We start from the raw sequence: 26,330 nt of genomic DNA, 5'->3' as shown, positions 1-26,330 counted from the left end.
CTACTAATTATTGAGAAAGAGCTGGTTAGAGAAGGTATCTGAAGGCAAAAATCAAGACTGATGACGAGATCTGTAGCGATGACTCTGGAGACCAGGGTTCAATTCCCAGCTCAGCCATGGAACCCATTGGGTGACCTTGGGCAAGTCACACTCTCTCAGCCTCCAGGGAAGGCAAAAGCAAAAGCCAAATAAACAGGAAGGTTTTCACTATGGGGATTGCTATCACAGAAAAATTATTTGTTTTATGCCCTCGATGCTTAGAGGACCAGCGCAATGTAGTGGTTTGTATGACTCTGGAGACCAAGGTTTGATTTCCAGCTCAGCCATGAAACCCAGTGGGTGACCTTAGGCATGTCACTCTCTCACAGAAACCCACTGGGCTCCAAAATACACTGCAGAAATAATCCAGTTTGAGGCTGCTTTAACTGCCCTGGCTGAGCGCTAGGGAATCCTGGGAATTGTAGTTTTTAAAAGGTTATGTTTTATTTATTTATTTTTATTGTATTATTTTGTTTAGTTTGTGGCACCAGAGCTCCCTGACAGAGAAGACTAAATGTCTCACAAACAGTAGTTCCCAGAATTCCCTAGCCAGGGCAGTTAAGCAGTCTCAAACTGGATTACTTCTGCAGTGTACAGTATTTTGGACCTAGAGTCACACTCTCTCAGCCTCAGTGCAAACCCTCTGAAGAAACTTGCCAAGAAAAATTAGGGTTGTCATAAGTTGGAAACCATTGTCAGGCACACAAGACAAGAGGCAAATCAATCACAGGCTTTTTCAGGCAAGGCTTGTTCAGAAGGGGGTTTGTCATTGCCATCCTCTGAGGCTGAGAGAGTGTGACTTATCCAAGGTCCTCCAGGAGGTTTATAATAGCCAAGGTGGGACTCGAACCCTGAGTCTCCAGAGTCGCAGCCCAACGCTCAAACCACTAAGCCATGCCTTGATTGCCATTCCTAGGAGGCGCCTGGAGCGCATGCGCAGAGCATTCTCTATTGATCTTTCCCTCGCCTTCCTCGCGCCGCAAACCGTTTAACGGACCTCCTGTTGAGTGCGAGCGCGTGACGTCAGCAGCTGTCCCATATTGTTCCCGCTCTGGGAACTAAAGTGGAGGAACTCCTCCTGTGCTTTTCAAAACCCTGAAAGCACTCTAGTCAAGGAAAAATACAGTTTCCACTGCAGCTTTACACTTTTGTCCCTTACAAGGTTCGCACACAAGAATATCCCTTACCTCTTTCCTTTCATTATTATTATTATTATTATTATTATTATTATTATTATTACAAATCCCCCCCCCATTTGCACACAGCAGCAGTTTCTGTTAAATTGTTGGCTAAACGCCACTTTTTGGGGAGAGTGGTCCAAAACACACTGAAGAAACAATCCAGGTTGAGGCCCCTTTTTTTAACTGCATTGGCTCAGTGCTATGGAATTCTGGGATTTGTAGTTTTGTGAGACATTTAGCCTTCTCTGTCAGAGTGCTCTGGTGCCACTACAAACTACAGTTCCCAGGATTCCTTAGCACTGAGCAAGGGCAGTTAAAACTGGATTATTTCTGCAGTGTGTTTGTTTGGGACTGTAGTTTTTGTTTTTAAGCAAGAGCCCTTAGGGAATTGGTTCACTTCTATGGGACAAAAAAAAACAACAACATTATTAAATAAGCAAATTAATACATATGCAAGAGCTTCCTTTGAGTCAGGAGTGGCTCAGAGAAATATGTTTTGAATGCCTTGAGTTGGCACACTGGGAACTGAATTTCACACGATGAAATAAAAATACAGTTCATGGTTTGGATGAGTCAAAGTTCATATTTCAGAAGAGTGGAAAGAAGGGTTTTACAGTAAGCATGGGACTGGAGCAAAATGGCAGTGCAATCTGTTTACTGCCTTCCAGTCTGTAATCTGAATTGAATCCCACTTAGAATATACATTTTTTGACAACATGGGTATGTTTTATTGAAAGGAAGAAGGTTCAAGCATATAACAACAAATTGTGTACTGATCCGGTAGGAATTCCTCAGTGTTGAAATGATCAGATTTGCTGTGCAGATTTTTATGGACTGCTTCCACATAGGCATCCATCTAATACAAAAAATTATAAGAAAAATGCTGTTTAATTTTTGTTCATTTAAGTCCCATATTTCCAATTCCACCAAAGAGCTCAAGCTGTTGCACGTGGTCATATCCCAGCCATTTTATTCTCAACTCTATGTAGTGCTTTAGATTAACAAACAGGGATGGACCCGTGATCAGCGAATTTACAAACTGAGTGGAATTTAAATCATGACGTCTCTAGTTCCTTGACTTTATGTTAACCACTATAACACAGTTTTCCCCTCCAAAACTATGTGGTGTGGGCAGGACTTTTGACAATTCATCCCTACTTTTTCATCTTTAGGCAATGGTATAGTTCTAAACTCTTGGACTCTGTAACCTGAAAGATTTATACATATATATCCTGGGATTCAATGCATTTGGGGTCTTAATGTTGGCCCTGTATCACATATTACTATTGTTTCATAAGTTCAAGGTGACCAAAGGTCCTCCTTTTCCAGGACATATCCTACATTCCAACCTTCTGTCCAAGAGAAAATTTGCATTTATATTAGTGATGTTAACTTTTATTTTGTAATGTCCTCCATTTTCTTTGAACGGCCTACATTTTGCAGTGCCTCGTCCTCCTTTGCGAGTACAACATCTGGTCACTGCATAAGTGAACACAGTTGCTTAGGGGTTAAATAGCGTCCCATGTTCCCCCATCACAATGTAGTGGATCCTAAATAATATTTATAATGAACTAACACCCCCACAGGATTATAGTGTTATTTATACTTGGTTCCTGTTTTCTCAGAAGTGAGTCTCACTGAGTTCAATGGGACTGAACTCCTAATTTTTAGGAAAATACCAAGTGGTGCTATGCTGAGCATAACATGGCTTGTGAATTTCTGTAGGTAACAACACCATTCATATCATCATCAGCCAGTATGGCACTTGTAAAAGGTGGGAAATGTAAGTCTTACAAATCTGAGGTACAGATTTATGAGAACATTTTCCCTCTGAACATAAATTAATAGCTATGTATAGAGGATACAGTGTTGGAAATCATCCATAGAATCCAGCATTTTAAGCCATGCACAATTATTATACTACTTGGATCAGCTACACTTGCGGAGGCAAGTCTTTATGGCTAAAAGGTCACTGGTAACCATGAAATAATCACAACATGATACAGGAAATCTGTGATATGGTTACCAACATTTTTATTTGTCTAAACGTACTTATAGGTATCCAAATTTGATCTGAATTTCAGTGAGAGCAGGAAGGTCGTCTTCCATAATGGAAAGCAGTTACAGTACTATAGTTTTTTGTGGGATTTTCGGGCTATGTACTCATACACCCACTTTTAAGGGATATTAAAATATAAGGAAATCTCATGACATCTAATCTATATTGGTTGTTAAAATATTCTGCTATTGCTATTCTACCTCAAAGGTTTGTAATGTACATTTTCTAAGAAGAGCTACCCGCATCTCTACTGAGGAAGAATGGCATGTACATGTTAATAATAAGATATGCACATGTTTTTATATGCTGTGAAGAGCATGCTTGAAAGTACGTTTGTATTTGATGCATGTATTTAATTTTTGAGGAAATACTATTAGGGATGTACATCTGATTATCATTACATTGAAATGATGAATATATCTAAACAGAATAACAGAGACCAATAGCCCTTGCAGATACTAAAATGAAACTAAAAAATATCCAAAAAAGCACAATCATTCACATATTTTTATTTGTGATAACTGTTGTCAGGTTTTCAGGCAGTACACCAAACTTCCCAAAATGGAAAACGAGACAATTCCTGAAGCATCTTCCCTCCATAATTTTGGAGTTATAAAAAGACGTGTGAGGGATAAGAAGAATGGGGTTCTAAAAGTCTCAAAAGCTGAATACTTCGCTTGCATCTAAAATCAAAACTAAGATGATGAGTGAGTGTTTGAAATTATAGAAAATACCTATTGTACAAATATACATACTTGTGGATGTCACTTATAGCATTTTTAATATATTATATAATTTATTTGCAAAAACGGGTTCATACAAAAAAGGAAAACAGCCAGTTTTCATTAATGTTATTTATTTCAAATTATCCAAGATGGTGTTGAAAGTCATCTGTTAGACTAGTCTATTTTATATGGCCGTCTGAGTTAAAATAGCTTGTCTCAATGGAATGCTACTCCTGCCCCAACTTCATGAAGTTTTGTTTTTATGCAGGCAGGCATTTGGTATATAATGCATAGCAGGGTGGCTTTTTTGGAGCAGGTGGGTTTTTTAGTTATGTTTTTAACTTTTACATATTTTATGTGATTTGATATTGTGTGTAGATATTTTTGTTTTGATTTTTCCTGAGATTTTAAATATCTTATCTGTGAGCCTCCTCAGGTCCCTCCAGGGAGAAAGGTGGCATATAAATAAAATAAAGCAAGAAAGAAGTTGCCATAGTTCCTGCTGTAGCCACAAATAACTAGTCACCTGTAATAACAACTGATAATACCAGTTATTGATGGTATGTGCCACAGTAAATGCATCAGGGCAAATCTATGAGGTTCATTTTTGCCAAATGGATTATTACAGCTTGGCAAATGGGACACTTTTACAACCCTCTCTCTTGGTGTTATAACCAGGAGAGAATGAAAGAAAACAATGGTCATGGGGAGGGAGGAGAGGAAAAAACCACACATTTTTTTGATTTGCTTGCCAGGTTTGTTTAATATTGTGATAAGGGGTAGGCCATTTATTGAATAGCACTGGACAAAATGTGGTAGCAGACATTTCCCCCCAGCACTTGAGCAGTGACAGAAGCCTACTCACTAAAGACCTATACTTCATTGGCACTGTTCAACATAATAAGCCATTTATCCACACACACACACACATTATTTCTGCAGTAGAGCAGCAGATAGGAAAACCATCAGACAGTACAACAAAGGTGGGAAATTTGCCTGCAGAATGACTTGCACTGCAGCATTGAAGTGGCATGCTCTAGTTGTTTGTAGGGTGCTTGACACAAATAATAATCCTTTATTAGGATCATCATTTCTTGTGATGGTGGTGTACCTTCAAGTCACTTCCCACTTACGCTGCAAATTAGGATTGGGGTGGAACTGGGGGTAGATAGTTGACAGGTGGGACAGTTGGTGCGTAATTACCTAGGCCAGGTGGTCAGTTGATCATTTCCACCCCTGAAGAGTCTATTCCTTCTTTGCATCCATGTCTGCCAAGTGTGATGTCATCATATTTAAAGATTCAGTGTTTATATGTGCATCTCCTCATACCAAGTATAGTGTACCTTAGTAAATCAGTATTTAAATTCATCATAGAGCTTCACTTCACAGAATGGCAAATGCCCTTTTGAACTCAGGAATAAGAGGGAGAGGTATCCCGTGGAGCATGGACGAAATTAGTATTTTGCAGTAAGGCAGAAAACTAACATCAACAAATCCAATCTGGACTTCAATCCCACAATAAGAAACAGTGAATATGTGCAGATATGATTACATTATATTATGACTACACCATTACAGGGGATGAGGGGAGCACATGTGGGGGCTAAGGTAATAATAATAATAATAATAATAATTTGTTTTATTTATATACCGCTATTCCAAAGATCATAGCGGTGAACAGCAAGTAAGCTAATTAGCAAGTAAGCTAATTTGCCCCCAACAGTCTGGGTACTCATTTTAGCGACCTCAGAAGGATGCAAGCCTGAGTCGAGCTTGGGCCCTTTTGCTGGTCTTGAACTCGCAACCTTGTGGTTTCGAGTGAATGGCTGCAGTACAGGCATTTACCCACTGCGCCACCAGGGCTACGAGGTAACTACGAGACTTTACACACTGGCCTGAAAGGCTGGCTGGGGATGGAGTCAGGGCGTAGCATCTCCACGATACATGCCCTGACTCCGCGCCCAGGGCACAGTGCACCACTCCACATGGCATGCGGCATGGGGCTCCTCCGGTTCTGCATCTGGATGATGCAGCACCAAAAGAGCACCATATAGCCGTGGCTATCGCACTCTTTTCAGGGCGCAAAAAGGAGCCGCTTTTTGTGACTCCTTTTTGTGCTCTGGAAAGGCCAGATTGGAGCTGTGGCATGCGATTGCATGCCTCCAATCTGACTGAAGAAGGGACAGCTGGAGGATACCCCTTTGGGCTGTTTGTACAGCCCCTAACTGACCAGGTATAGTTCTGGTAACTTCTCAGCTATACACACCATTGAACTGGAATGCAGATGAGTGGTAAGAACAATGGGAAGACAAGAAAGGCTATTGGTTTATATGGATATGTGGATATACAGATGTACAAATGCATGGCTGGAACAACAACAACCACCCCTCCCTGCCAAAAAACCTAAAATAATCCAATACCGTGAACATGGTAGAAATGCCCTTTCATACTGAGGTGACTTCAGTGTAGGGGAACTGTTTGGATTTCAAGACCAGTTTCAGTTTGGGTTAAAATACGTGAGTGTGATGTTAAGAGGATCAAGCTGGAGCAGAATACTGCACACTGGAGCTGGGATATACACTGGCCCTTCTGTGGATCCAGCCCATGTTACTGTTGAACTATTAATATTAGGTATTGCTACAATAGCTGTTTTCCTTTAAGGTTTATATCAACATAAATTTTTCGTTCTTTTGAATAGGATGTAACAACAATAGAAGTTTAAAGATATAAATTGTGTTGGTCACATTTTTTTTCAAAAGAAATATTGAGTGCTGACATCTACTCAGAACAAATGTTCCACCTCATCTGAACATGCATTTTGAGACTTTGGGCATTCCACTGTTGTGGAATACCTTTTATGTTATAACACAAATGCTCAGATGGACATAGTCCGTTTCTATACCCTGCAATACATTAGAATTCCAGCTGGACCAGAAAGTACTTCACTTGTCAGTCAGGACAATTTTTTTTAACCAGCTGGATGAGTGTGTACTGAAGATTTATTGCTTTCACTGAATCTGCTCTAAACATGACTAATTTTGAATGCAGTTCCCTGTTTCATAGTAGCACAGTGTTTACTGTTGGAGCAAGACTAGTTTTGGAACTGTCTCAGTCTTTAAATTAATATTTTGTGAAATGTGCTAGTGACTCAGGAGTATCTATGCATTTGCATTATGTTACCAAAACACAGAGCCAGTGTACTGTACAGTAGTGGTTTGAGTGTTGGACTAGGACAGGGAGGGACCAGGGTTTGAATCCCCACTCAGCCATGGAAAGCCACTGAGTGACCTTGGGCAAATCATACACTCTCAGCCCAACAGGAAGGCAAGGGCAAACCTCTTCTGAACAAATTTTGTCAAGAACACCCCATGATAAGTTCACTTTAGGGCTCCCATAAGCCAAAGATGACTTAAAGGCACACAGCAGCAAAAATACAAATATACATACAGGTATTTTTTGTGGGTTTTTCAGGCTATGTAGCCATGTTCTAGAATTTATTCCTGATGTTTCACTGGCATCTGTGGCTGGTATCTTCAGAGGATGCTGACCTGGAAGAGAGTGGGTATATATATACTGTGTGATCTTGGGTAAGGAGAAGTGATTCCCATGTTAATCTGTGTATTGTTCTGTTGTTGATGGCCAGGCCTCAGGGCTGGGGGATATGCAAAAGAGGAGTAGTGTCTGCTAATTGGTGATCATTGTCCTTACCCAGGATCACACAGTATATGTGTGTGTGTGTGTGTGTGTGTGTGTGTGTGTGTATATATATATATATATACATACATACATACATACATATATATATATATACACCCACTCTCTTTCAGGTCAACATTCTCTGAAGATGCCAGCCACAGATGCCAGCGAAACGTCAGGAAAAAACTCTTCTAGAACATGGCCACATAGCCTGAAAAACCCACTATAGATGTCGGCCATGAAAGCCTTTGACTTCACATACATACAGGTAGTTTTTGTTGGAAAACATTGATACACTGTTGTTTTTTAATTTTATGCAGACAACTCATCATTTTTAAAGAATTCTCTAAAACACAACAATAAGGCATTGGCTGTGGCCCTCAGCAGAGAGAAAGAAAATTCTCAACAACTCAAAAGAGAAAAGCTGATATTACAGGAAGAAGTGGAGGAACTACACTTGCAGAATGTCTTACTTCGCCAAAAGCTAAATTGTCTGGTAAACAGTAGTGTGAGAGCTAACTATTGGGGAGCTATTATTCAGAAAAGGTTCAGGTTACCAACAGAAGTTTTTCATTATTTTAAGATTAAATTTAACTTAAAACACATGTATGCTGATGATTTATGTAATCCTCTACTGAACATCTGATGATTTTCAGATTTGCTTAAGCATTATATTGGCAGAATGGCAAGCATGCTACAGCCACAACAGATATACTTGGAACCATACATCTGAGAAACAATAGAGGAATATTCTACCAGCATAGAGATTCTACCAGTGAAGATACACTGGTGGAACAGCTGGAACCAACTGGAATCATAGATGGAACTGGTGTGGCACAGAGGAGCACACTTATACCATATCCTGGATCCCTTCAATGCATGATCCTTCCTCTTGAAACAGAACAGCTTTACACTCACTGGATTCAAAATGAGGGCTCAGATCTGAGTCCAGGAGCACACCCAAGCTGCAGACCTGAGGTTTCAGGGAAAATGTAATCCCATCCAGCACAAGCTGAATCTCTATTCCTTGATCTGCCTACCGACTGAGGAGGAGCACCTCTGTCTTGTCCGGATTAAGGGCCAAAACAGACGACCCTAAAGGAGCAGCTTGACACTGCCCCTTTGATTGCCAGATTGGGGCCACAGCAACCACACGCTGTGCCCCGACCTGGCATGTTTCCGGCCTCAAAACAAGTGGCAAAATGCTGCTTCATTTTCAGCCAGAAAAGAGATGTCCTTTCTGCTGGCGCCACCACAGCTTTTTGGTGGTCCTACGCTGTGCATCATCTAAACACTGCTCCACCAGAGTGCCATAAAGCTGCCGCCATGTAAACAGCCGGGCAGCTTCATGGTGGCTTCCTGCCAGCTTGGGGGTGTGCATCATGCAAACACCATGCCCCTAAAAGCTGCCAGGAAACTGGCTTTTTTACTGGTGTATTCTTGCCCTAAGTTTTAATTTGTTCACCCTCGTCCAGTCCATTAATCACTGCAAACACTGGTTTAGTGAAAAAATGGCTTCTTTGAAATTGGATGGAAAGGAAAGATAGAGTTGTGTGTCATCAGCATACTGATGACACTGAACCCCAGAACTCCAGATTACCTCTTCCAGTGGTTTTTATTTGTATGTTAAATAGCATGGGAGAAAGTGTCAAGTAAGTTTTCCCCAGCACCACCTTCTGAGTCCACTCCTCCAAGAAAAATCAGAACCATTGCAAAACAGTGTCCCCAAGCCCCATCCCATAGAGGCAACCTAGAAGGATATCATAGTCATTCATACTGAAGCCTGCTGAGAAGTCCAGCAGAAACAGTAGGGATACACTCCCCCTTCTAATTCCCTATGTATGTCATTTACCAAGGGGACTAAAGCTGCCTCTGTCCCATTGCCAGGCCTGAAGCCAGATTGAAATAGAGCTAGATAATCCATTACACCTGGAAATATCTGGAGCTGGGAGGCCACCACACACTCCAACACATTGGCCTAAAAGAGGATATTGGAGACTAGGCTATCATTCTCTGGTATGGTGGGATCCAAGGAGGATTTTTTTCCCCAATAATGCAGCCTCTTTTAGACAAGATAGAAACCTGTCTAACTGTACTGAGGCATTCACTACTCCCCTTATCCAATCTGCAGTCCCCCTCAGGCTGCTTTCATCAGCCAGGAAGGGCAAGGATCCAGTATGTATGTGATGGCTGTCATCTCTCCAAGGAACCTGACCACATCCTCAGGCTACTCAAACTGAAATGTGTCCAATAACACTGGATAATAACAAAGGCCAAAGTTACAGCATCCAAGTCAGAATGGATCAGAGCAATTTTATCCACAAAGTGCTGTGCAAATCCCCCAAAACAGGCTGCCAAGTGGTTTATACACTGCTCTTGTGGGGCAGAATGTTAAATGTCCCTGACCAATTGAAACAGTTCCACTGGATGACACTATGTGAATACAATGGTGTGTTCTGCTACTGCAGCAGATGGAATTGGAGCTTTGTGGTATTACCTTGCACCTTGTGTGTTTGAGTGCAGAACTGGGTGCTGGATGTCAATCACAAATTCTTAGGTTTCCTTCATTGTGTTGCACTGATTGATGACATCACAGTCTCAGGCTGACACTGCAGGAATTTGCATGATCTCTCATTTTTACATCATTTGTATATTTTCCAATTATATTCCCACCCACCCCCACACAAACTGGATACAGCAGTCCATCTGTGACTACAGTACTGTAGTAATGTATCTCCTTTTCTGGTATGCATTATCAAAACTTTGTCCTAATAATGAGAATGTTTCTCCCCCCCCCTTTTTTTTTATAACAGAAAATATAACAGTAAACAAATACACGACATATAATAATGTACAAAAGACCAAAAAATAAATAAATCACATCACGCTACACATTGACAAAACCAGCAAACCCTCTGAATAAGCATAAAATCTCTTCCTCTCAGTAATGAGAATGTTTCTTTGATACAAAGAAAATCTATCAATTTTTTTTTCTGTCTGGCTGTATAAAAGAAAAAATGTTTATATTTAAGGTTTTTAAATGAAATATCTTTTATACACAGAATAAATCCCTCATTGAAATAGAAGCCTTCTTGCACAATAATCTTTTAACGGCAATTGAAATGAGCACCATTTCGGAGGTATGTTTTTTGCTGTTTGATCATTCTTATATAACAAATTGTAAAAAATATGTCTCTTGTGTGTATTAATTTTTGAACATTATTATTATGCTTTACTACTGATGCAATAATTTTCCAATATTAAAGTTTATGGATTTTTTTAAAAGTTATATCCACACTGCAGAAATAATCCAGTTTGACACCACTTTAACTGCCATCTCTCAATGCTGTTTAATTCTGGGAAATGTAGTTTGTTGTGGCACCAGAGCTCTCTGACAGAAAAGGCTCACAAAACTACAATTCCCAGAATTCCATATCATTGAGTCATAACAGTTAAAATAGTATCAAACCAGCTTATTTCTCCAGTGCAAACAGCCTATCCAAAATCTGAAGCTAAGAGTCATGCTGGTGATTCAAAACAGTAGATGCCCTGTCCAGCTTTGACATATATATATTGTCACAAATACAGACAGATTTTTAAGAACATGCATGATATTGCTGAACAAGATAGATGATGCCTTTCTAGGGGGATACCTATACCCAAAATAATGGTAAATAAATTAAAGCACTTTGATAATTTGTCAGAATGGGCATTTTCCAGTATTGTTGTTATTGTTGTTCAATAAATATAACAAGACATATCTCTATACTGATGAGATACTATTTTGTGATGAATATTTTCTTGGCCTATTTGTGTGCTTTATACATATATTTCTTAATTAACACCTGTCAGTTTCCTTTGTGATTTCTTCCAATTCTGTGCTTCTATGATTAATTGTTATTTTCCCCTTGAAATTGTTATAGTGCTCCAAAGAATGAATATAATGTCACCATCTTCTTTTAATAGCATATTCCCAAACCTTTCACAATGCGAAGAGATCAGCACAACAATTCTTCTCAGCAGTCTGAGATTTCCAGACACCAAATCAGGTAATACAGTATTTCAGTTTATTTTAACTAGTTTTAAATCATAATATGAAACTTTCATAAAATATGTTGAGAGATAAATATGTTATAGATCAAGGCTACAGTTCTTCTGGTGATGAAAAATTCCTTTCAGATCTGTAATGGAATTTGTTTTATACTCACTTTAAAAAAAAAGTCTGAATACAAACCCAACACATACTTTATTTAATTGTGCCATACATATACTGTGTAGCTTGTTTGCAACACTGGGTACAGTTGAACCACTTAAACACTGCTTATGTAAATTGAATTTAAATAGCTTGTAGTCAAGATGGTAGGCTTTGCTACTTAAGAATCTGAACCATCATATGTTGTATACTTGCCTGCCCAAGCTCCAGGATGCTGTACATCTCACTGTTTCCATGTATTCTGAATGTGGGAATAAGCATCCCTGTGGGTATATAATTCAAGGATCAATAGGTCAATTGCTTCATATCTTATTACAGAAAAAAAAGATTTATTGAAGATAAAGAAATTTTGTTTTTGTTTTTAAATTGCCATTAGTATGTCAACAAAATATACAGTGGGCCCTTGTTATATGCTGGGGTTTAGTTCCAAGATCCCCTGTGGATGACAAAATCAGTGAATGCTAAAGCCCCATTAAATATAATGACATAGCAAAATGGTGTCCGTAATAAAAAATGGAAAATCAAGGTATGATGTTTGAAATTTATACTTTTTTTGAACATTTTCAAACCATGGATGCTTGAATCCGTGTATAAAAAATCAGTGTATAAGAAGGGCCGACTGTACTCAGACCTGAAAAATTCTCTAATTATACAATCATATTTTGTTTCTACTTATCTTTTATTTTTAAATTAAAGGGTATTCACCAATATTCTACATCTCCTGGGACACCCACTCCCAACCCATCTTAATAGCCAGAAATTGGATTGGGTGAAGGAGTTCTGTTCAGCTTCTGATCAGGACGCAAAGAGGATGTTTCCATCACCCTCCCACCAGTGAGGTGACAAGGACTTGCAATAGGAGTCCTGCTTCTGATTGTTGCAGCTTTGCTCGCTGGTGGGAAGGAGGTGGAAATGCAACAATGCTTCACACTGAAATAGTTGACGTCTCAAGGTGGGCAATAGTGATAGGGTTATATAGTTTGGGTGACCTGCTGTGACTTCCCTCTCTGTCTATCTATCCTGACCCTCTGTGGTGTAAACTGATACTCTCAGGGAAACTTCCACTCCTCATCCTCTCTCTTCTCCCAGACCATGCTAGAGATGTCACTAGATTAGAATAGCTCCCTCAGTAACTTTCCTAACTAAGAATAAAGTTCATATAATAAAGACTTTGGAGATTTACAGATTGCCCCTAAGGGCGGTGGGACACCACCCCTTTCCTTGCCAAATTGGGGCATTAGCAACCGCACACCGCAGTCCTGATCTGGCCTTTCTGCAGCACAAAAAGGATGCCCTGGCCACTACAGCAGCACCTTTTCACCACAACTTTGGTGCAGCTTCTGCGCCAAATACATGGTGTGATGCTGCCTGCCATCTGGTCAGTGGGAGACATGGGGGCGGCGTCCGGATGGCCACACCCCCACTCCACCCCGATGCCAGCTCTTTATGCTGGTCTGTTGAGGTCCTCAGGTTGTTCTCTGAGCCATTGGTGACTTTGCTCCTTAGTCAGATCTTGTGTGCTCCTGCACTGCACTGATTTCTAACAGACACACTATCGTCCTCGTACCCCACTTGGAAGCTGAAGAGAGCTATTTCACTTGATCCAGTTGCTGGGTCTTAAAGCAGGGATGGCATTCACATAGTTTTACAATAAAACGACAGTGGTGCCTCGGGATACGAAATGATCGCGTTACGAAATTTCCGGGATACGAAAAAGTTAGATTGGAAAAAACTGTTCCGGGTTACGAAATATTTTTCGGGTTACGAAATTCATTTCGGTGCGAAATTCAAACACAAAGCGCGGCTATAGGCTTTCCAGCGCTAACGGAAAGCCTTTTCGGGTTGCGAAATTTTCGGGTTACGAATGGAATGGCGGAATGAATTAATTTCGTAACCCGAGGTAGCACTGTATGTACTGTTAATGAATACAGAGCAGTTATGGATCTGTAACTCTAGTTTACAAATCAATAACTGAAATACTGCATGCCAACCATTATTTATACTTTATCATGCTTTTTCTTTCATAATAACACTTTTTCAGATCTATTGGGCAACATATAAGTGAAACTTACTCTTCAGAAAATGATGGGGGAAAGCAAGATAATAACTTATTTGTATGTGAAGTAGAGATGCCTGAACTATCAAAGGAAACTGCAATGAAGCAAATCGACAGTAAATTGCTTCTTCCAGAGAAAATGCTGAAAGCAAATGAAACAAATAAAATGGAAACTGTATTTGTCACAAATAGATTTCCAAAAGGTATGTTTTATCTATTTTGCTGCATTCACTGCATTATTCTGGGAGCATTATTCCACCAAATCTTGCAAAAATAAGAGTCTCTGTGGAAATGGAAATTTTCTCTGTGAGGAAATTGAAATAGTCAAAGAATTCCCATATTTTGGATCAAATATTGATCAGAACAGAGATTGCAATCAAGAAATCAGGAGACGATTAACATTGGGAAGGACAGCTGTGACAGAACTGGACAAGATCCTGAAGTGCAAAGATGTAACTCTGAACACTAAAGTAAGGATAGTCAAGCCATTGGAGTTTATCAGCCAAGGAGAATTGGAAGTATAATCCGATGGCAATCTGAACGCAATCATGGGGTTTAACATTATTGCATGATAACCCACTACATACAAATTCGGGCAATGGGAAGTCAGTCCAAACGCAATCATGTGGTTTCACGTTATTGCATGATAGACTGCCACAAGCAAATTCGGGCAATGGCATGATATTTTTGGGCAATGAGGAACCAGTTTGAATGCAATGCGTATTCACGTAATTACACGAAACTAGCGGCTTTAAGTGAATGTGTTCTGGCCCCACTTTCTTTTCATTCGAATTTAAGAGAAATTCCTCCCATTTGATAAACTCCATTGTATTCCCCATCACAATGCATGGACATGAGAGCTGGACAGTGAAGAAAGCTGATATAAAAAAAAAAATAAACTCATTTGAGATGTGATGCTGGAGAACAGTTCTAAGGATACTGTAGACAGCCAAGAAGAGAAAGAAATGGGTCCCAGAACAAATCAAGCCCAAACTCTCCCTGGAAGCTTAAAATGACTAAAACTGAATACTTTGACCACATCACGAGAAGGCACAAATCATCAGAAAAGACAATGATGCTGGGAAAGGTGGAGGGCAGTAGAAAGAGAGGGAGACTGCAAGCCAAATTGTTAAGACTCGATCAGGGAGGTCATGGGCAAGAACTTGCAGGACCTGGCAGGACAGTTGAGGGCAACACGTCTTGAAGGTGTCTCATCCACAGGGTCACCCTGAGTCAAGGTTGACTTGAGGGCAGTTAACAATAACAATGGAATGAAAAAGGAAAATCAAATACATTTTAGAAACTTCAGTGTGTTACACAGAAACAAGTAATTGTGTCTTCCCAAATATTTTTTTTCACCTATATTTAAAACTGATAACCAGAGGGGATGCTTTCACACAAGCTATTTAAAGCTCTATGGTAAGTTTCAGAGCAATCAAAATAGTTACAATAATACATGTAAAAACGATTACCAGTTTTGTTCACACTGAATTGTTATTAGTGTTCTCCTGAACATGTTTTGATGCTACACATTCTAGAACAACACTTTTAAAACCAAATATCAAAAGTAGCCCATCTACACTACTTCACCACTTATTATTCTCTAAGGCTGTCATTCACAAACTGTTCCCTCAAGAGTAGGAAAAACTATAGAAGAAGGGAAAACCTGTAGTGGCCTGAGTGAAGACTCTCTTATGTTCCTGTAATATGAGGCGAAAGAACTGCTTGTGGGTGCAGAATTAGGCCATAGAGGAAAGGCTCTATGACATGATAAGAAGTACTTATGGAGTTTCCCTTAGTTGCAAAGTTACCTGGCCCATTTTTGTTAGGGAAAACATAAGTAAATAGTCCATGAAATTTAAAATATAGTTGGGAGAAATTATTCATCCTTATTTTACCTTCTATGAAGAGAAAAGAAGCAGGCCCACCGCTGATGTGTTTGCCTCTGTGGGAGAGCTATTTCAGGAGTGGTACAAGGCTGAAGGCCAGTCCACCTGCTCAGAGGGAAACTGGGGAGGAAGGAACACCACCCAGTTGGCCAGTTTTCCTCTGGGAGCTCTGATCAGACAAAATGGACATGGGTCTATTAGTCAAGTAGCTGGCCTCCAAGCAACCTATCCACATCATCATGTTGAACAAACTGAAACTCATTCATCAGAAGTAGAGAAGTATGTGACTCAGTCATTTCCCCGTCTACCTTCAAACTCATCACAGTACATTTCTGAAAGCTTCTCCTCATCAGCCAGAGGACCTGGGTGCATTGGCCCCAACTGTTCTGAGCAATATTGCACTGACAAATACAGATCATTTCGTTACTTCCCTAACTGCAGCATAGAAATTGACCCATGCCATGCTTGATTGGATTCATCCCAAGTTTTTCTCCACCATCAATTTAGTCTTCTTCCTAAAAAAAAAAAAAAAAACCAAAACATATCCAGAGGTGTGTTGGCTATACAGCAAAGTACTCACTCACAAACCACAAGGTTGTGAGTTCAATTCCTGCCAGGGGCTCAGGGTCGACTCATCCTAGCATCCTTCTGAGGTTGCTAAAATGAGTACCCAGCTTGTTGGAGGCAATTAGCTTACAGTTGCAAACTGCTTCTAGATTGTTTGGTGCAGCCTTTAAGCTGCTATTCTATTGCTAAGTACAATGACTTCCAAAATCCACAAAACAGTAATACCTTTATTTGGAGAACCAAAAGACAGCTCCACTGGCTTCTTCCTCTGGCAAAAGTATTAAAAATATACAGGAGAAATAAAAATATAATTATGTTAGACTCACAGGCCTACTTTGTGTCAAAATATTACTGTTGTTGTTGTTGAGAACAAACAGATAAAGCTTGGGAGCTACATGATTTTGTATATGACTGTGTGCACATTATGACTGTGAAGGTATACATTTTAGTATATAAGTGAGACATGTGGCATTGTGCTTTTTTTTTTTAAGTCTACTGGCAAATTCACCATGGGTATTTGGACCTGACATTTTTTTAAAATACATTTGAAAGCTTTTCCACCTAATATCAGTGGATAAGAAACAACTGCCATGTATTCGCAGATGAAACAAAACTGTTCCTGATTTTAATTATACTCAGGAAAACAGTAGATATATTGCAGATTATTAATTTCTTTTAGTGGAGTACATTCTAATCTATTTTGAAGGCAGTTGTATGGGTGACAATATGATCAAGAACAGTGATGGATATTTTTATTTAGTCATACCTTTTCTTGATGTCTATGATGGAAGTTACTGAATATATAATTTTTGAAGAAGAGTTTATAGTATAATAATGAGACATCTTTAAAATGAGAGAGAGAGAGAAGCCTAGTCAGTTTTCTGCTAAAATGCATAAACTGGTCAAATTATATTTCATGATCACTAGTGAAACCAGCCTTCCATAGTAACATACAACAATATTGAAACAATATGAACGATTGCATATTGTAGTTTTTCTGATTTTGCTTTGTTTGCAGAAAACCAGTCAAGTGTGGAAGAACTCTCTAGCAGTTTCTTGATGCTGGATCTAAATAATGCAACTTTTACAGGAGATAATGAAAAACATTCAAAAGCAAAGAATAGTCAATTTCTGATCCATGGATTTGTGACTGAAAGGAAGAAACAAGTGATGTCCTGCATATCGAGTGCACCAACCAATTCTGATACAACAATAGAGCAGAAAAGCATGTTACATTGTAGCACTGATAAAGTCAGAAATACCAGTGGGATGGGTAATGAGACAGCCCCAAAAGGCATTTCACACAGTGAATCATTTCCTCAAAGTAGCAGTGAGCCTGCTTGCAGAGAAAAAGTGTGTTCAATACATGAACAAAAGTCAGAAGAAACTACATACGACGCTGACATGGAACTGACTGCTAGTGAACTAGGTGAAATAGTCTTAATTAAATCAAAAGCCAAAAAAAAAGAATGCTAAAAGAATCAAAGCTCAAAAGGTTTCAGCAAATTTGAGGAAAGTGACGTATTCCAATTCAGAAAAACAGATTAACAATAAAACTAAAAAAAGTAATGAAAATATTCAAAGTAATGGAAGGGTTAAAAGCATCAGAAGCCCTGAATCTAAAAAAACCCTATCGCCAAAAATACAATTGTTCCAAAGGACAATATCTCCGGACAAAAAATTAAAGAACACCAGTGAACATGATGTTGGAAGCGATTCCAAGAACAGTAACAAGAATAACGAACATATGCTTCTATTAGATTTAAAGTGTCAACAGCAAACTAGTATTAGTTCACAAAATGAAAACATGAAAGATATAATTTCTGAAGCAACAGAAAATTCATGTAGCCAGGCCCCAGAACGAGTCTCTAGTGTTTCTAGTAATAAAGTGCTATTAGAACACTATTTTCCTGAAAGTAACATATCTAATGTAATGGCTACAAAAGAGCAGTCAGATGTAAATAAGGAGATAGGCCCTATTGCTTCCAAAATCAATCCATCAAATCATTCTGAAATGGAAGATGGACAATACTTATATTCAAAAGGTATTAGATCAAAACAGTGTAGATCTGACTGCCAGACAAAACATGCTCAAAAGACTAATACAAACAGTGCATATAACACTAACGAAAAGATCTGGAACTGCAATATAGCAGGAGAAAGATCTACTCAAAGTTTAGGTTTTCCAAAAGATCAAAGTAATGAAGAATTTTCGCAGGGTGATAAAAGGAAAATTTTTGCAAAAGCTAGCCGGAAGACATATATTATATATCCAAACTCTCATAATCGCCATAGAAGTTCTGTGAAACGAGTACTACAAGATGAAAATACTCTACCAACTAACATGACAGCTGAAAACAAACAATTACATTGTAATGTTCAGAATGTTACAACTTCATCCTTCCTACAAAGGGATGAAAAATATGTTGAAACATTCAAAGAAAGAATCAATTGTACATCAAAACCAAGCAGAAAGACCTATGTTGTTTGTTCACACAATCAAGATAAAAACACAGAGAAAGTTATTTCTAATCATATTGAAACTACTGCTGGGTTGTGTAAAATTCCAGAAAGCATTCCAGTTCTGAAGAACCCTGATATTTTACAAAGAAATTATCAAGAAAAAAATAACTGTGCTTCTACAGAGAAGGTAGACGTGATTTGTGAAGTGTCTTGCAACAAAGCACCAGTATCAGATTCTGGTATGTATAACCCTAATTTTGGTGAAGGTGGAACAATTTTATTTTATATCCTCCCTAAACTAATTGATTGTCATAGACTCATAGAATCGTAGAGTTGGAAGAGACCAGAAGGGCCATCCAGTCCAACCCCATTCTGCCATGCAGGAAATCTAAATCAAAGCATCCCCGACAGATGGCCATCCAGCCTCTGCTTAAAGACCTCCAAGGAGGGAGACTCCATCACTCTCCGAGGGAGTTTGTTCCACTGTCAAACAGCCCTCACTGTCAGGAAATTCCTCCTAATGTTGAGCTGGAATCTCTTTTACTGCAGCTTGCATCCATTGCTTCGGGTCAACCAATACAGAAAAGAGATTTTGACACTTTGGGTATCAATCTGACTTTCTCTGTTTTAGTTAAATGTGTGAGGCACCCACAAATGAGTTAACTTCCCACACCACTCAGGAAAGATATAAATGCTTATGGCCAGAACAAGGGGGTGCTTAACTCCTAGGTTTTGAGGTGAGGCATCCCCTCCCCTCTGCTGTGACCCCAAGTCCCCACTACATACAACCAAAAACATCGACTGAGGTTGGTTGCCATATCATTCTTTGCTAGTGGAGAAAGAGCCTCCAGAAATAGAATGGGATAACCTCTTCTGCCCAGGCAAAGCAAGGGATCATAGGATTTAATTTAAATCTTTTTCATTGGATTCCTCACTTTAAGCTTGCCTTAGCCTATAGCTTCCTTAGTCTCTAGAGATTCTGGATTCAAGATAACAATCTGCTAGCCATATCTTCTACCCTTCCCACCATTCAAACAGCTCTAAAAACCACCCTTCAGTGTCTATCCAATCATGGCATCATGATCAACTACAAGAAAAGTCATCTATGTCCTACCTCAACATCTTCCCTGCCTTTCACTCAAGAGAGAGCCCCTCTGTTCAATGTACTTGCTTGGTATCTGGTCCATATTAATTACATTCCCTGTTTCTATTCAATCCTCTTTTTCTTCCCTTTCTTCTTATGACATACAGTACATATAAAAATTATGTTCTTTCCCTTATCCTGACCTTCCTTTTCCCTCTATCTTAGGATGTCATCATCAGGCAAGTGCTCAGGGAAGTCCTTTAAACTTGCAAAAAAGGTACAAATGCTTGCTCGTCTCAGAATAAAGCACAAGCAAAACACATTGCCGACTGCCTCTAGTTTCAGCCTTCTTTCCATCCTTGCTTTGACCCTCACGGAAACTCTGGACTTTTCAATACTTACACCATCTAACAACAGCCTCTCCATATTCCCAGCCTCAACCTTGTTGGTCATAGTTGCCAGAATGTGGCATTAGGCACTGACTCTGTTTTTAGGAAGCAGTCGGCCATGGAGTTTGACCATTCAGGCAGCTCTGTGTAGTCATATGATTACCAGAAGTGGGACACCCTTGACCATCCTGGCAGTCAGCAGTATAATGCAAGAGTTTAGAGGAAGCAGATTGTGGCAGAACCCAGTACATTCTCTTTTAGCCGGCCAAAAAGACATGCCTTGGTACAGCCACCTCAGCTTCACAGCTGGTCAGCAGAAAGTGCTTAATTTTGCTGAACAAAGAGACCCCTTCCTTTTTCCTAAGCAAACATCAGAATTTACTCTGGGAGGCTAAATGGTTATTTATTGCCAGAGCAGGTAATTGGAGACTGTGATTTGACCACAGTTTTTCAGTCAAAACCACACCATAATCCTCCTTCCTAAAAAGATAAAAATTCAAAAATTCTCCTTTGTCAGACGGGTTGAAGGTGTATTGGGGCTGCAGCATGTGCTTGCCGCAGCCCCAATCCATCTTTGGAAGGGACAGCTTCAAGCCACCACTTCAGGGCCATCTGTTTCAGCCCATAGTTAAACTGAAATATCTTTGCATTTTACTAAGACCCTAGCACATGCGCCCTTTAAAGGCCCAATTAAGTACAGTGGGCCCTTGGTATCCACTGAGGTTCAGTTCCAGGAGCCCCTGTGGATATCAAAATCAGCGGATGCTCAAGACCCATTATATATAGTTGCATAGTAAAATGGTATCCCTTATATTGGAATGTATATATTTTTTGAATATTTTCAACTGAATCTGTAGATAAAAAATCCATGGATATGGAGGGATGACTGTAATTGCATTTTCATCTTGCCCTTCCAGAAAATAACATAAAAGATTACCTTTGCCATTTTCCCTCAACAAGAACCCTGTAAGTTAATTGAATCAAAAAGATGGTGATTGTTCCAAGGTCACCAAGTCCCACGGTTGAGAAAAATTCCCAGCTAAGTTTCCACATGTTAAGTCTGGCATTCCATTAACTAGAACAAAAGTGTTAATTAATAAATGCCTCAGACGTTACTGGTAATTGGTAATTCAAATGTATTTGTATTCACAGGGATTAAACCTCTCCAAGAACTGACAAATATCAGTGTGCAGTCCCTTTCAAAACCCAGGAAAGATTTAGAAGAAAATTCAGCAGCACCTGTTAGACGCAGGCGAGCAACAGTTTGCTACAAAGAACCCAGTATCAAAAGGTTAGCATTCCATAAATGCATATATTTTTCTTATAATTTTTCTATACAGTGGTACCCCGGGATACGAATGCGCCGGGTTACGAATTTTTCGGGATACGAAAAAATCCCATAGGGATTTATTGCTTCGGCTTACGAAGGTTTCTTCGGGTTACGAAAAAACCGCGGCGCTATTTTCCGCCACCGGAGGGCAGCAGAGAGCTATTTTTCCATTAGCGCCTATGGGAATTCGGCTTACGAAGGTATTTCGGGTTACGAAATTAACCGCGGAACGAATTAATTTCGTAACCCGGGGTACCACTGTACTGAAAAAATATTTCTAAGTATGCTTTACACCACGGTTTACAAGTGCTATTTATCAAGGCCTAAATTTAATTGTTACTTGCAACCAGAGTAAAACAATTGAATCAGTGGAACATATCCAAGGGCCGACTTACCATTAATTCAATTGGTTTATTCTAGTTGGAATGAATAGATTTAGGCTCAAGCACATACGTATAATGATATGAATATGAAGTCACTCAAAGAAAGCATAATTAATATGATCCCAAAACTTTTTTAAAGTACAGTTTAGGTCAGGGTCAGGCAAACTGCAGGCTGCAGGCTGCCTGCAGCGCCTGGACTCCACTACTGTGATCATCAGTCTCCAACTGAGCTGATGACCATGTCAGTGTGGAAATAGTTTTTTCATAGGGATTCAGGGGTCATTCAGACATCTTTTTTTTTTTAAGCAGGATGATGTGAATAAGCCAATTTATGCATTCCAGGTTTGTTATTCACACCATTTTTTTCATTGGAATCACATCTCTTCATGCCCTGTTGTTCAGACATCCTTGCCAGCCCTGCAACCCCCCCCCCCCCTCCAAGGGTGCTGGCAATCTCTGGGAGAAACCGTCCCCAGCTGGGCTTTTTGAGGCAGCGGCAGTGGGAGCAATGTCTCCAGCTGCTCCCTGGATCCACTGGCTGCCAAGAGATAGTGGGGGCAAGGGGGAAACAAGAGAGGGAGAGTCTTCCTCTCCCCTATTGGAGGGGAAAGACACAGACTGGCATGCAAGGTTAAATCCTGAGTCTATTCAGATTGTTATTCACATTGCCAATGATGCAAATCTTTTTTTAAAACTCAGGAGTAAACCCAGTACTGGTTATCCCAGGTTAGATGCCCCCCCCACACACACACACACTCACAAAAAAAAAAAAAAAAAATAAACCCTGCATTGAATACATTCTGCACTGTGCCTTTGTTTCCTTTCAGGAGACTACTAAAGGCCAGCGAGTATGTTATTCCACCTTGTCTTGGTAGCTCAGTCTTTGTATTGAATTGGCTTCTGTACATAGTTCTGTATAGGTTCCTGAGAGAATTCAGGCACATTCCACTCATAGTGTTGCCACTTCTGAGGCCAAGAGTAAGACAGCTGGTAGAGATTTGTAGGGCAGCCACCTGAGCTCGTCTGAATTTCAGAATCCTCCAACAATGGTTCCTCTTCCACTTTGATCCCCTTTGCAATGACAATTCAAGCTACTGATTGCCCCTCCTCATGTCCTCCACTCCCTGGATTGGTGCTTGTCCTGACACAACTTTATCTTGGGCATGCTATTTCATCCCCCAGAACCAGCATACGTGGTAACCATGGATGCCTCCTCTATGGGCTGGGGTACCCACTGCAATGACCTGATGGTCCAAGGTCATTGGTCTCCTCTTGAATCGCACCTACACATCAATGCTCTGGAGCTCCTGGCGGTCCTCAAGTCTCTCAAGGCTTTCAGCAGGTTATTCCATGGCAGGATAATATAGGTCACTACAGACAACACAACAGTGGTCAGCTATATCAACAAACAGGGAGGGACACACTTCACTGTACTGCTCATTCTGATGCATCTGCACCTGCTCTCCCATTCCGATGGTCAGGTTCTTCACCCTGACCTATGAATGCTCCGCATGTCTGCTTAGAGGATCACTCCATGATGTTCCCAGACATTCTTACTATTCTATCTGCAGCACAGAAGGACTCTCCCAAGCGATCTTATAGCTACAAGTGGCAGAGGTTCTGCTCCTTTGCTAACTAAAGATCAGAGACTAGTTCACCAGCCCATGTGTCTATTATCCTGCACTTCTTACTGCATCTCAGGAAGGAAGAACTTGCCTTCTCTTTGCTAAAGGTCTTCTTGGCAGCCATCATTGCTCACAAACCTCTGCCACATTTATCACTGTCTTTCTTTACTTGATCCTGCGGTCAAGAAGTTTCTCAAGGGCTTGTCCTACTTGTATCTACCCATAGTTCCTCCTTCATCACCTTGGTCGTTATCCATGGTACTCTCACTGTTTTCAAGTTGATGGCTTCTTGTGTGGTTACACTAAAAACTGCATTTTTGTTGCTATTACTTTGGTGAGGGGGGCGTCTGAACTTACTGTCCTCCATCTTGATGAACCTTTCCTTGTATTTCATCATGACAAGGCAGTTTTACACCTTGACATCTCCTTTTTGCCAAAAGTTGTCTCAGAATTTTACATCAATCAAGACTACCTACTTTCTACCCTAATACGCAGACTCCACTGGAGAGGTCCTTACACTGTTTGGATGTATGTTGAGCTCTTGCTTTTTATCTCCAATGCTCAGCTCCTTTCCATTTTTTTCCAATAGACTTTTTGTCTGCCATGGTGGTGCTCGCAAAAGCCTGATAGTCTGCTCTCAAAGATTCTCCAAGTGAATCATGCAAGCTATCTGCTTAGCCTATGAGATGGTGAAATGCCTGGTTCCTGCCGATCTGCATACCCATTTTACCAGGGCAATGACTTCTTCGGCTACCCTTCTCCAAGGAATCTCCTTATCTGACTTGTGTAAGGCTGCTGCTTGGTCAAGCCTTCCACCTTTATTCAACATTACTGTCTGGACTGTAGGTCTAGTGCTGATGCTCATTTTGGTCAGGCTGTTCTTAGGTGACCTGACCCTCCTTCCTTGGGTAAGCTTTACAGTCACCCATTTGTGTGAGGCACAGAAACCACAATCAAGCGGAATAATAATAATTTTTAATAATTTGTTTTATTCATATACCGCTATTCCAGCGGCGAACAGCAAGTAAGCTAATTAGCAATTAAGCTAATTTGCCCTCAACAGTCTGGGTACTATTTTAGCGACCTCGGAAGGATGCAAGCCTGAGTCGAGCTTGGGCCCTTTTGCTGGTCTTGAACTCGAGCAACCTTGTGGTTTTGAGTGAATGGCTGCAGTACAGGCATTTAACCACTGCGCCACCAGGCTCCTAGGTTGCTTACCTGTAACTGTGGTTCTTCAAGTGATCATTTGTGCCCTCACACAACCTGCCCTACTTCCCCTCTTTCAGATCTCTCTTCTTTGGCGGGCTTCAAAACTGAGGAGATGGTAGCTTGGCGGGCTGGAGTATGCATGGTAGGTGGTACGGGCAGGGTATGCCTGCCAATTTCCATTGAAATTCTCTGTGCAGGTGTAAAAAAAAACCATTTGTGTGAAGGCACAGGTGACCACTCAAAGAACCACAGTTACAGGTGAGGAACCTGCTCTTTTGAAATGTGGTGCTGGAGAAGAGTACTGAGGATACTATGGACAACAAAAAAGACAAACAAATGGATCCTAGAACAGATCAAATCTGAAATCTTGAAAGCCATGATGATAAAGTTCAGGTTGTACTTTGGTCACATCATGAGAAGGAATGACGCATTGAAAAAGACAATAATGCTAGGAAAGGTAGAGGGGTGTAGAGAGAGGAAGAATACTTGCTAGATGGATGGACTCCATTAAGGAGGTCACAGGTATGAATTTGCAGGACCTGAGAAAAGCAGTGAAGGCCAGGGAATCTTGGAGATGTCTCATCCACAGGGTCACCATGAGTCAGGATTAACTCTAGCGTGGTTAACAAACACAAAAATATATAGGCATTGCGATCAGAATTCAACCACCACCAGCAGCTGACCCAATGTTTCAAAGAATCAGTACTCAGAATATGACCCCAGTGAGAGTGACCCTGTTATCAGCTTTACTGAAATTAGTACAATAATCCTGGGAGTATCCATCCTCCAGTATCTCTGCTGGTAACTTCTACGGTTCATGAAATATCTAGCACAGGCTATCTCTTTAGCATATCACTTGCCAAAGTGTCAGAACCATTTCTTCTGCAGAATTACTATACTAAAACAGTGGCAACCCTGGGAGCTCTATCCAAGGAATAATTATTTCCAGTGTGTATAGCTGTGACATGCTCACAGCCATCAGCCTTTAACACACATTATTGCCATGACTACAGGTCCAGGCAAGATGTTTCTTTTCATTTTGTTTCTTTTCTTTTCTGGTAGGGCAGTCCTGTCTTTAGCTTTAACCTGGCATGGATCTCCTAGCTTACTGATCACCCATATGTGTGAGCCAAAGAGACCACGAAGGAGGAAAATAGGTTGCTTACCTGTAATTGCAGTTCTTTGAGCAATCATCTATGAACTCACACAACTCATATCCTTTTCCCCTTTCAAGTTTGTGGCAGAAGATAGATCAAAGGTGGAGTAGCTTTTGGAGTGTGGGAGCATGAATGTGGAAGAAGTGGCTCCCATAAAATGCTACTCAGCTGTAGAGTGTTCCAGATATAGCTCTGCACAGGCATAAGAACGTTCACAGATGATTGCTCAAACAACCACAGTTACACAGAAACATTTACAGGTAAG

General features: G+C 40.3%; 2 protein-coding genes across 2 annotated transcripts in view; both read left to right on the top strand.

Annotated features, from left to right (window-relative positions):
• The window catches only part of AOX1 (aldehyde oxidase 1), a 141,932-nt gene that overhangs the window by 49,737 nt on the left and 65,865 nt on the right, over positions 1 to 26,330 (top strand). The gene's annotated exons all lie outside the window — the stretch shown is intronic.
• SGO2 (shugoshin 2) overlaps positions 1,571 to 26,330 on the top strand; it is a 25,180-nt gene continuing 420 nt past the window's right edge. The window contains 9 exon segments of the mRNA XM_042445193.1: positions 1,571 to 2,000; positions 3,811 to 3,930; positions 3,932 to 3,986; positions 8,021 to 8,196; positions 10,763 to 10,840; positions 11,667 to 11,749; positions 13,955 to 14,172; positions 17,444 to 19,127; positions 21,514 to 21,652. Coding sequence (XP_042301127.1) covers positions 3,841 to 3,930; positions 3,932 to 3,986; positions 8,021 to 8,196; positions 10,763 to 10,840; positions 11,667 to 11,749; positions 13,955 to 14,172; positions 17,444 to 17,901 — 1,158 coding nt within the window. The 5' untranslated portion in view covers positions 1,571 to 2,000; positions 3,811 to 3,840 and the 3' untranslated portion in view covers positions 17,902 to 19,127; positions 21,514 to 21,652.

Source organism: Sceloporus undulatus, chromosome 1, assembly GCF_019175285.1.
Source record: "Sceloporus undulatus isolate JIND9_A2432 ecotype Alabama chromosome 1, SceUnd_v1.1, whole genome shotgun sequence".
Classification (NCBI taxonomy): Eukaryota; Metazoa; Chordata; class Lepidosauria; order Squamata; family Phrynosomatidae; genus Sceloporus; species Sceloporus undulatus.
The sequence above is the reverse complement of the archived record's forward strand: the minus strand, read 5'-3'. Positions and strand labels throughout refer to the sequence as shown.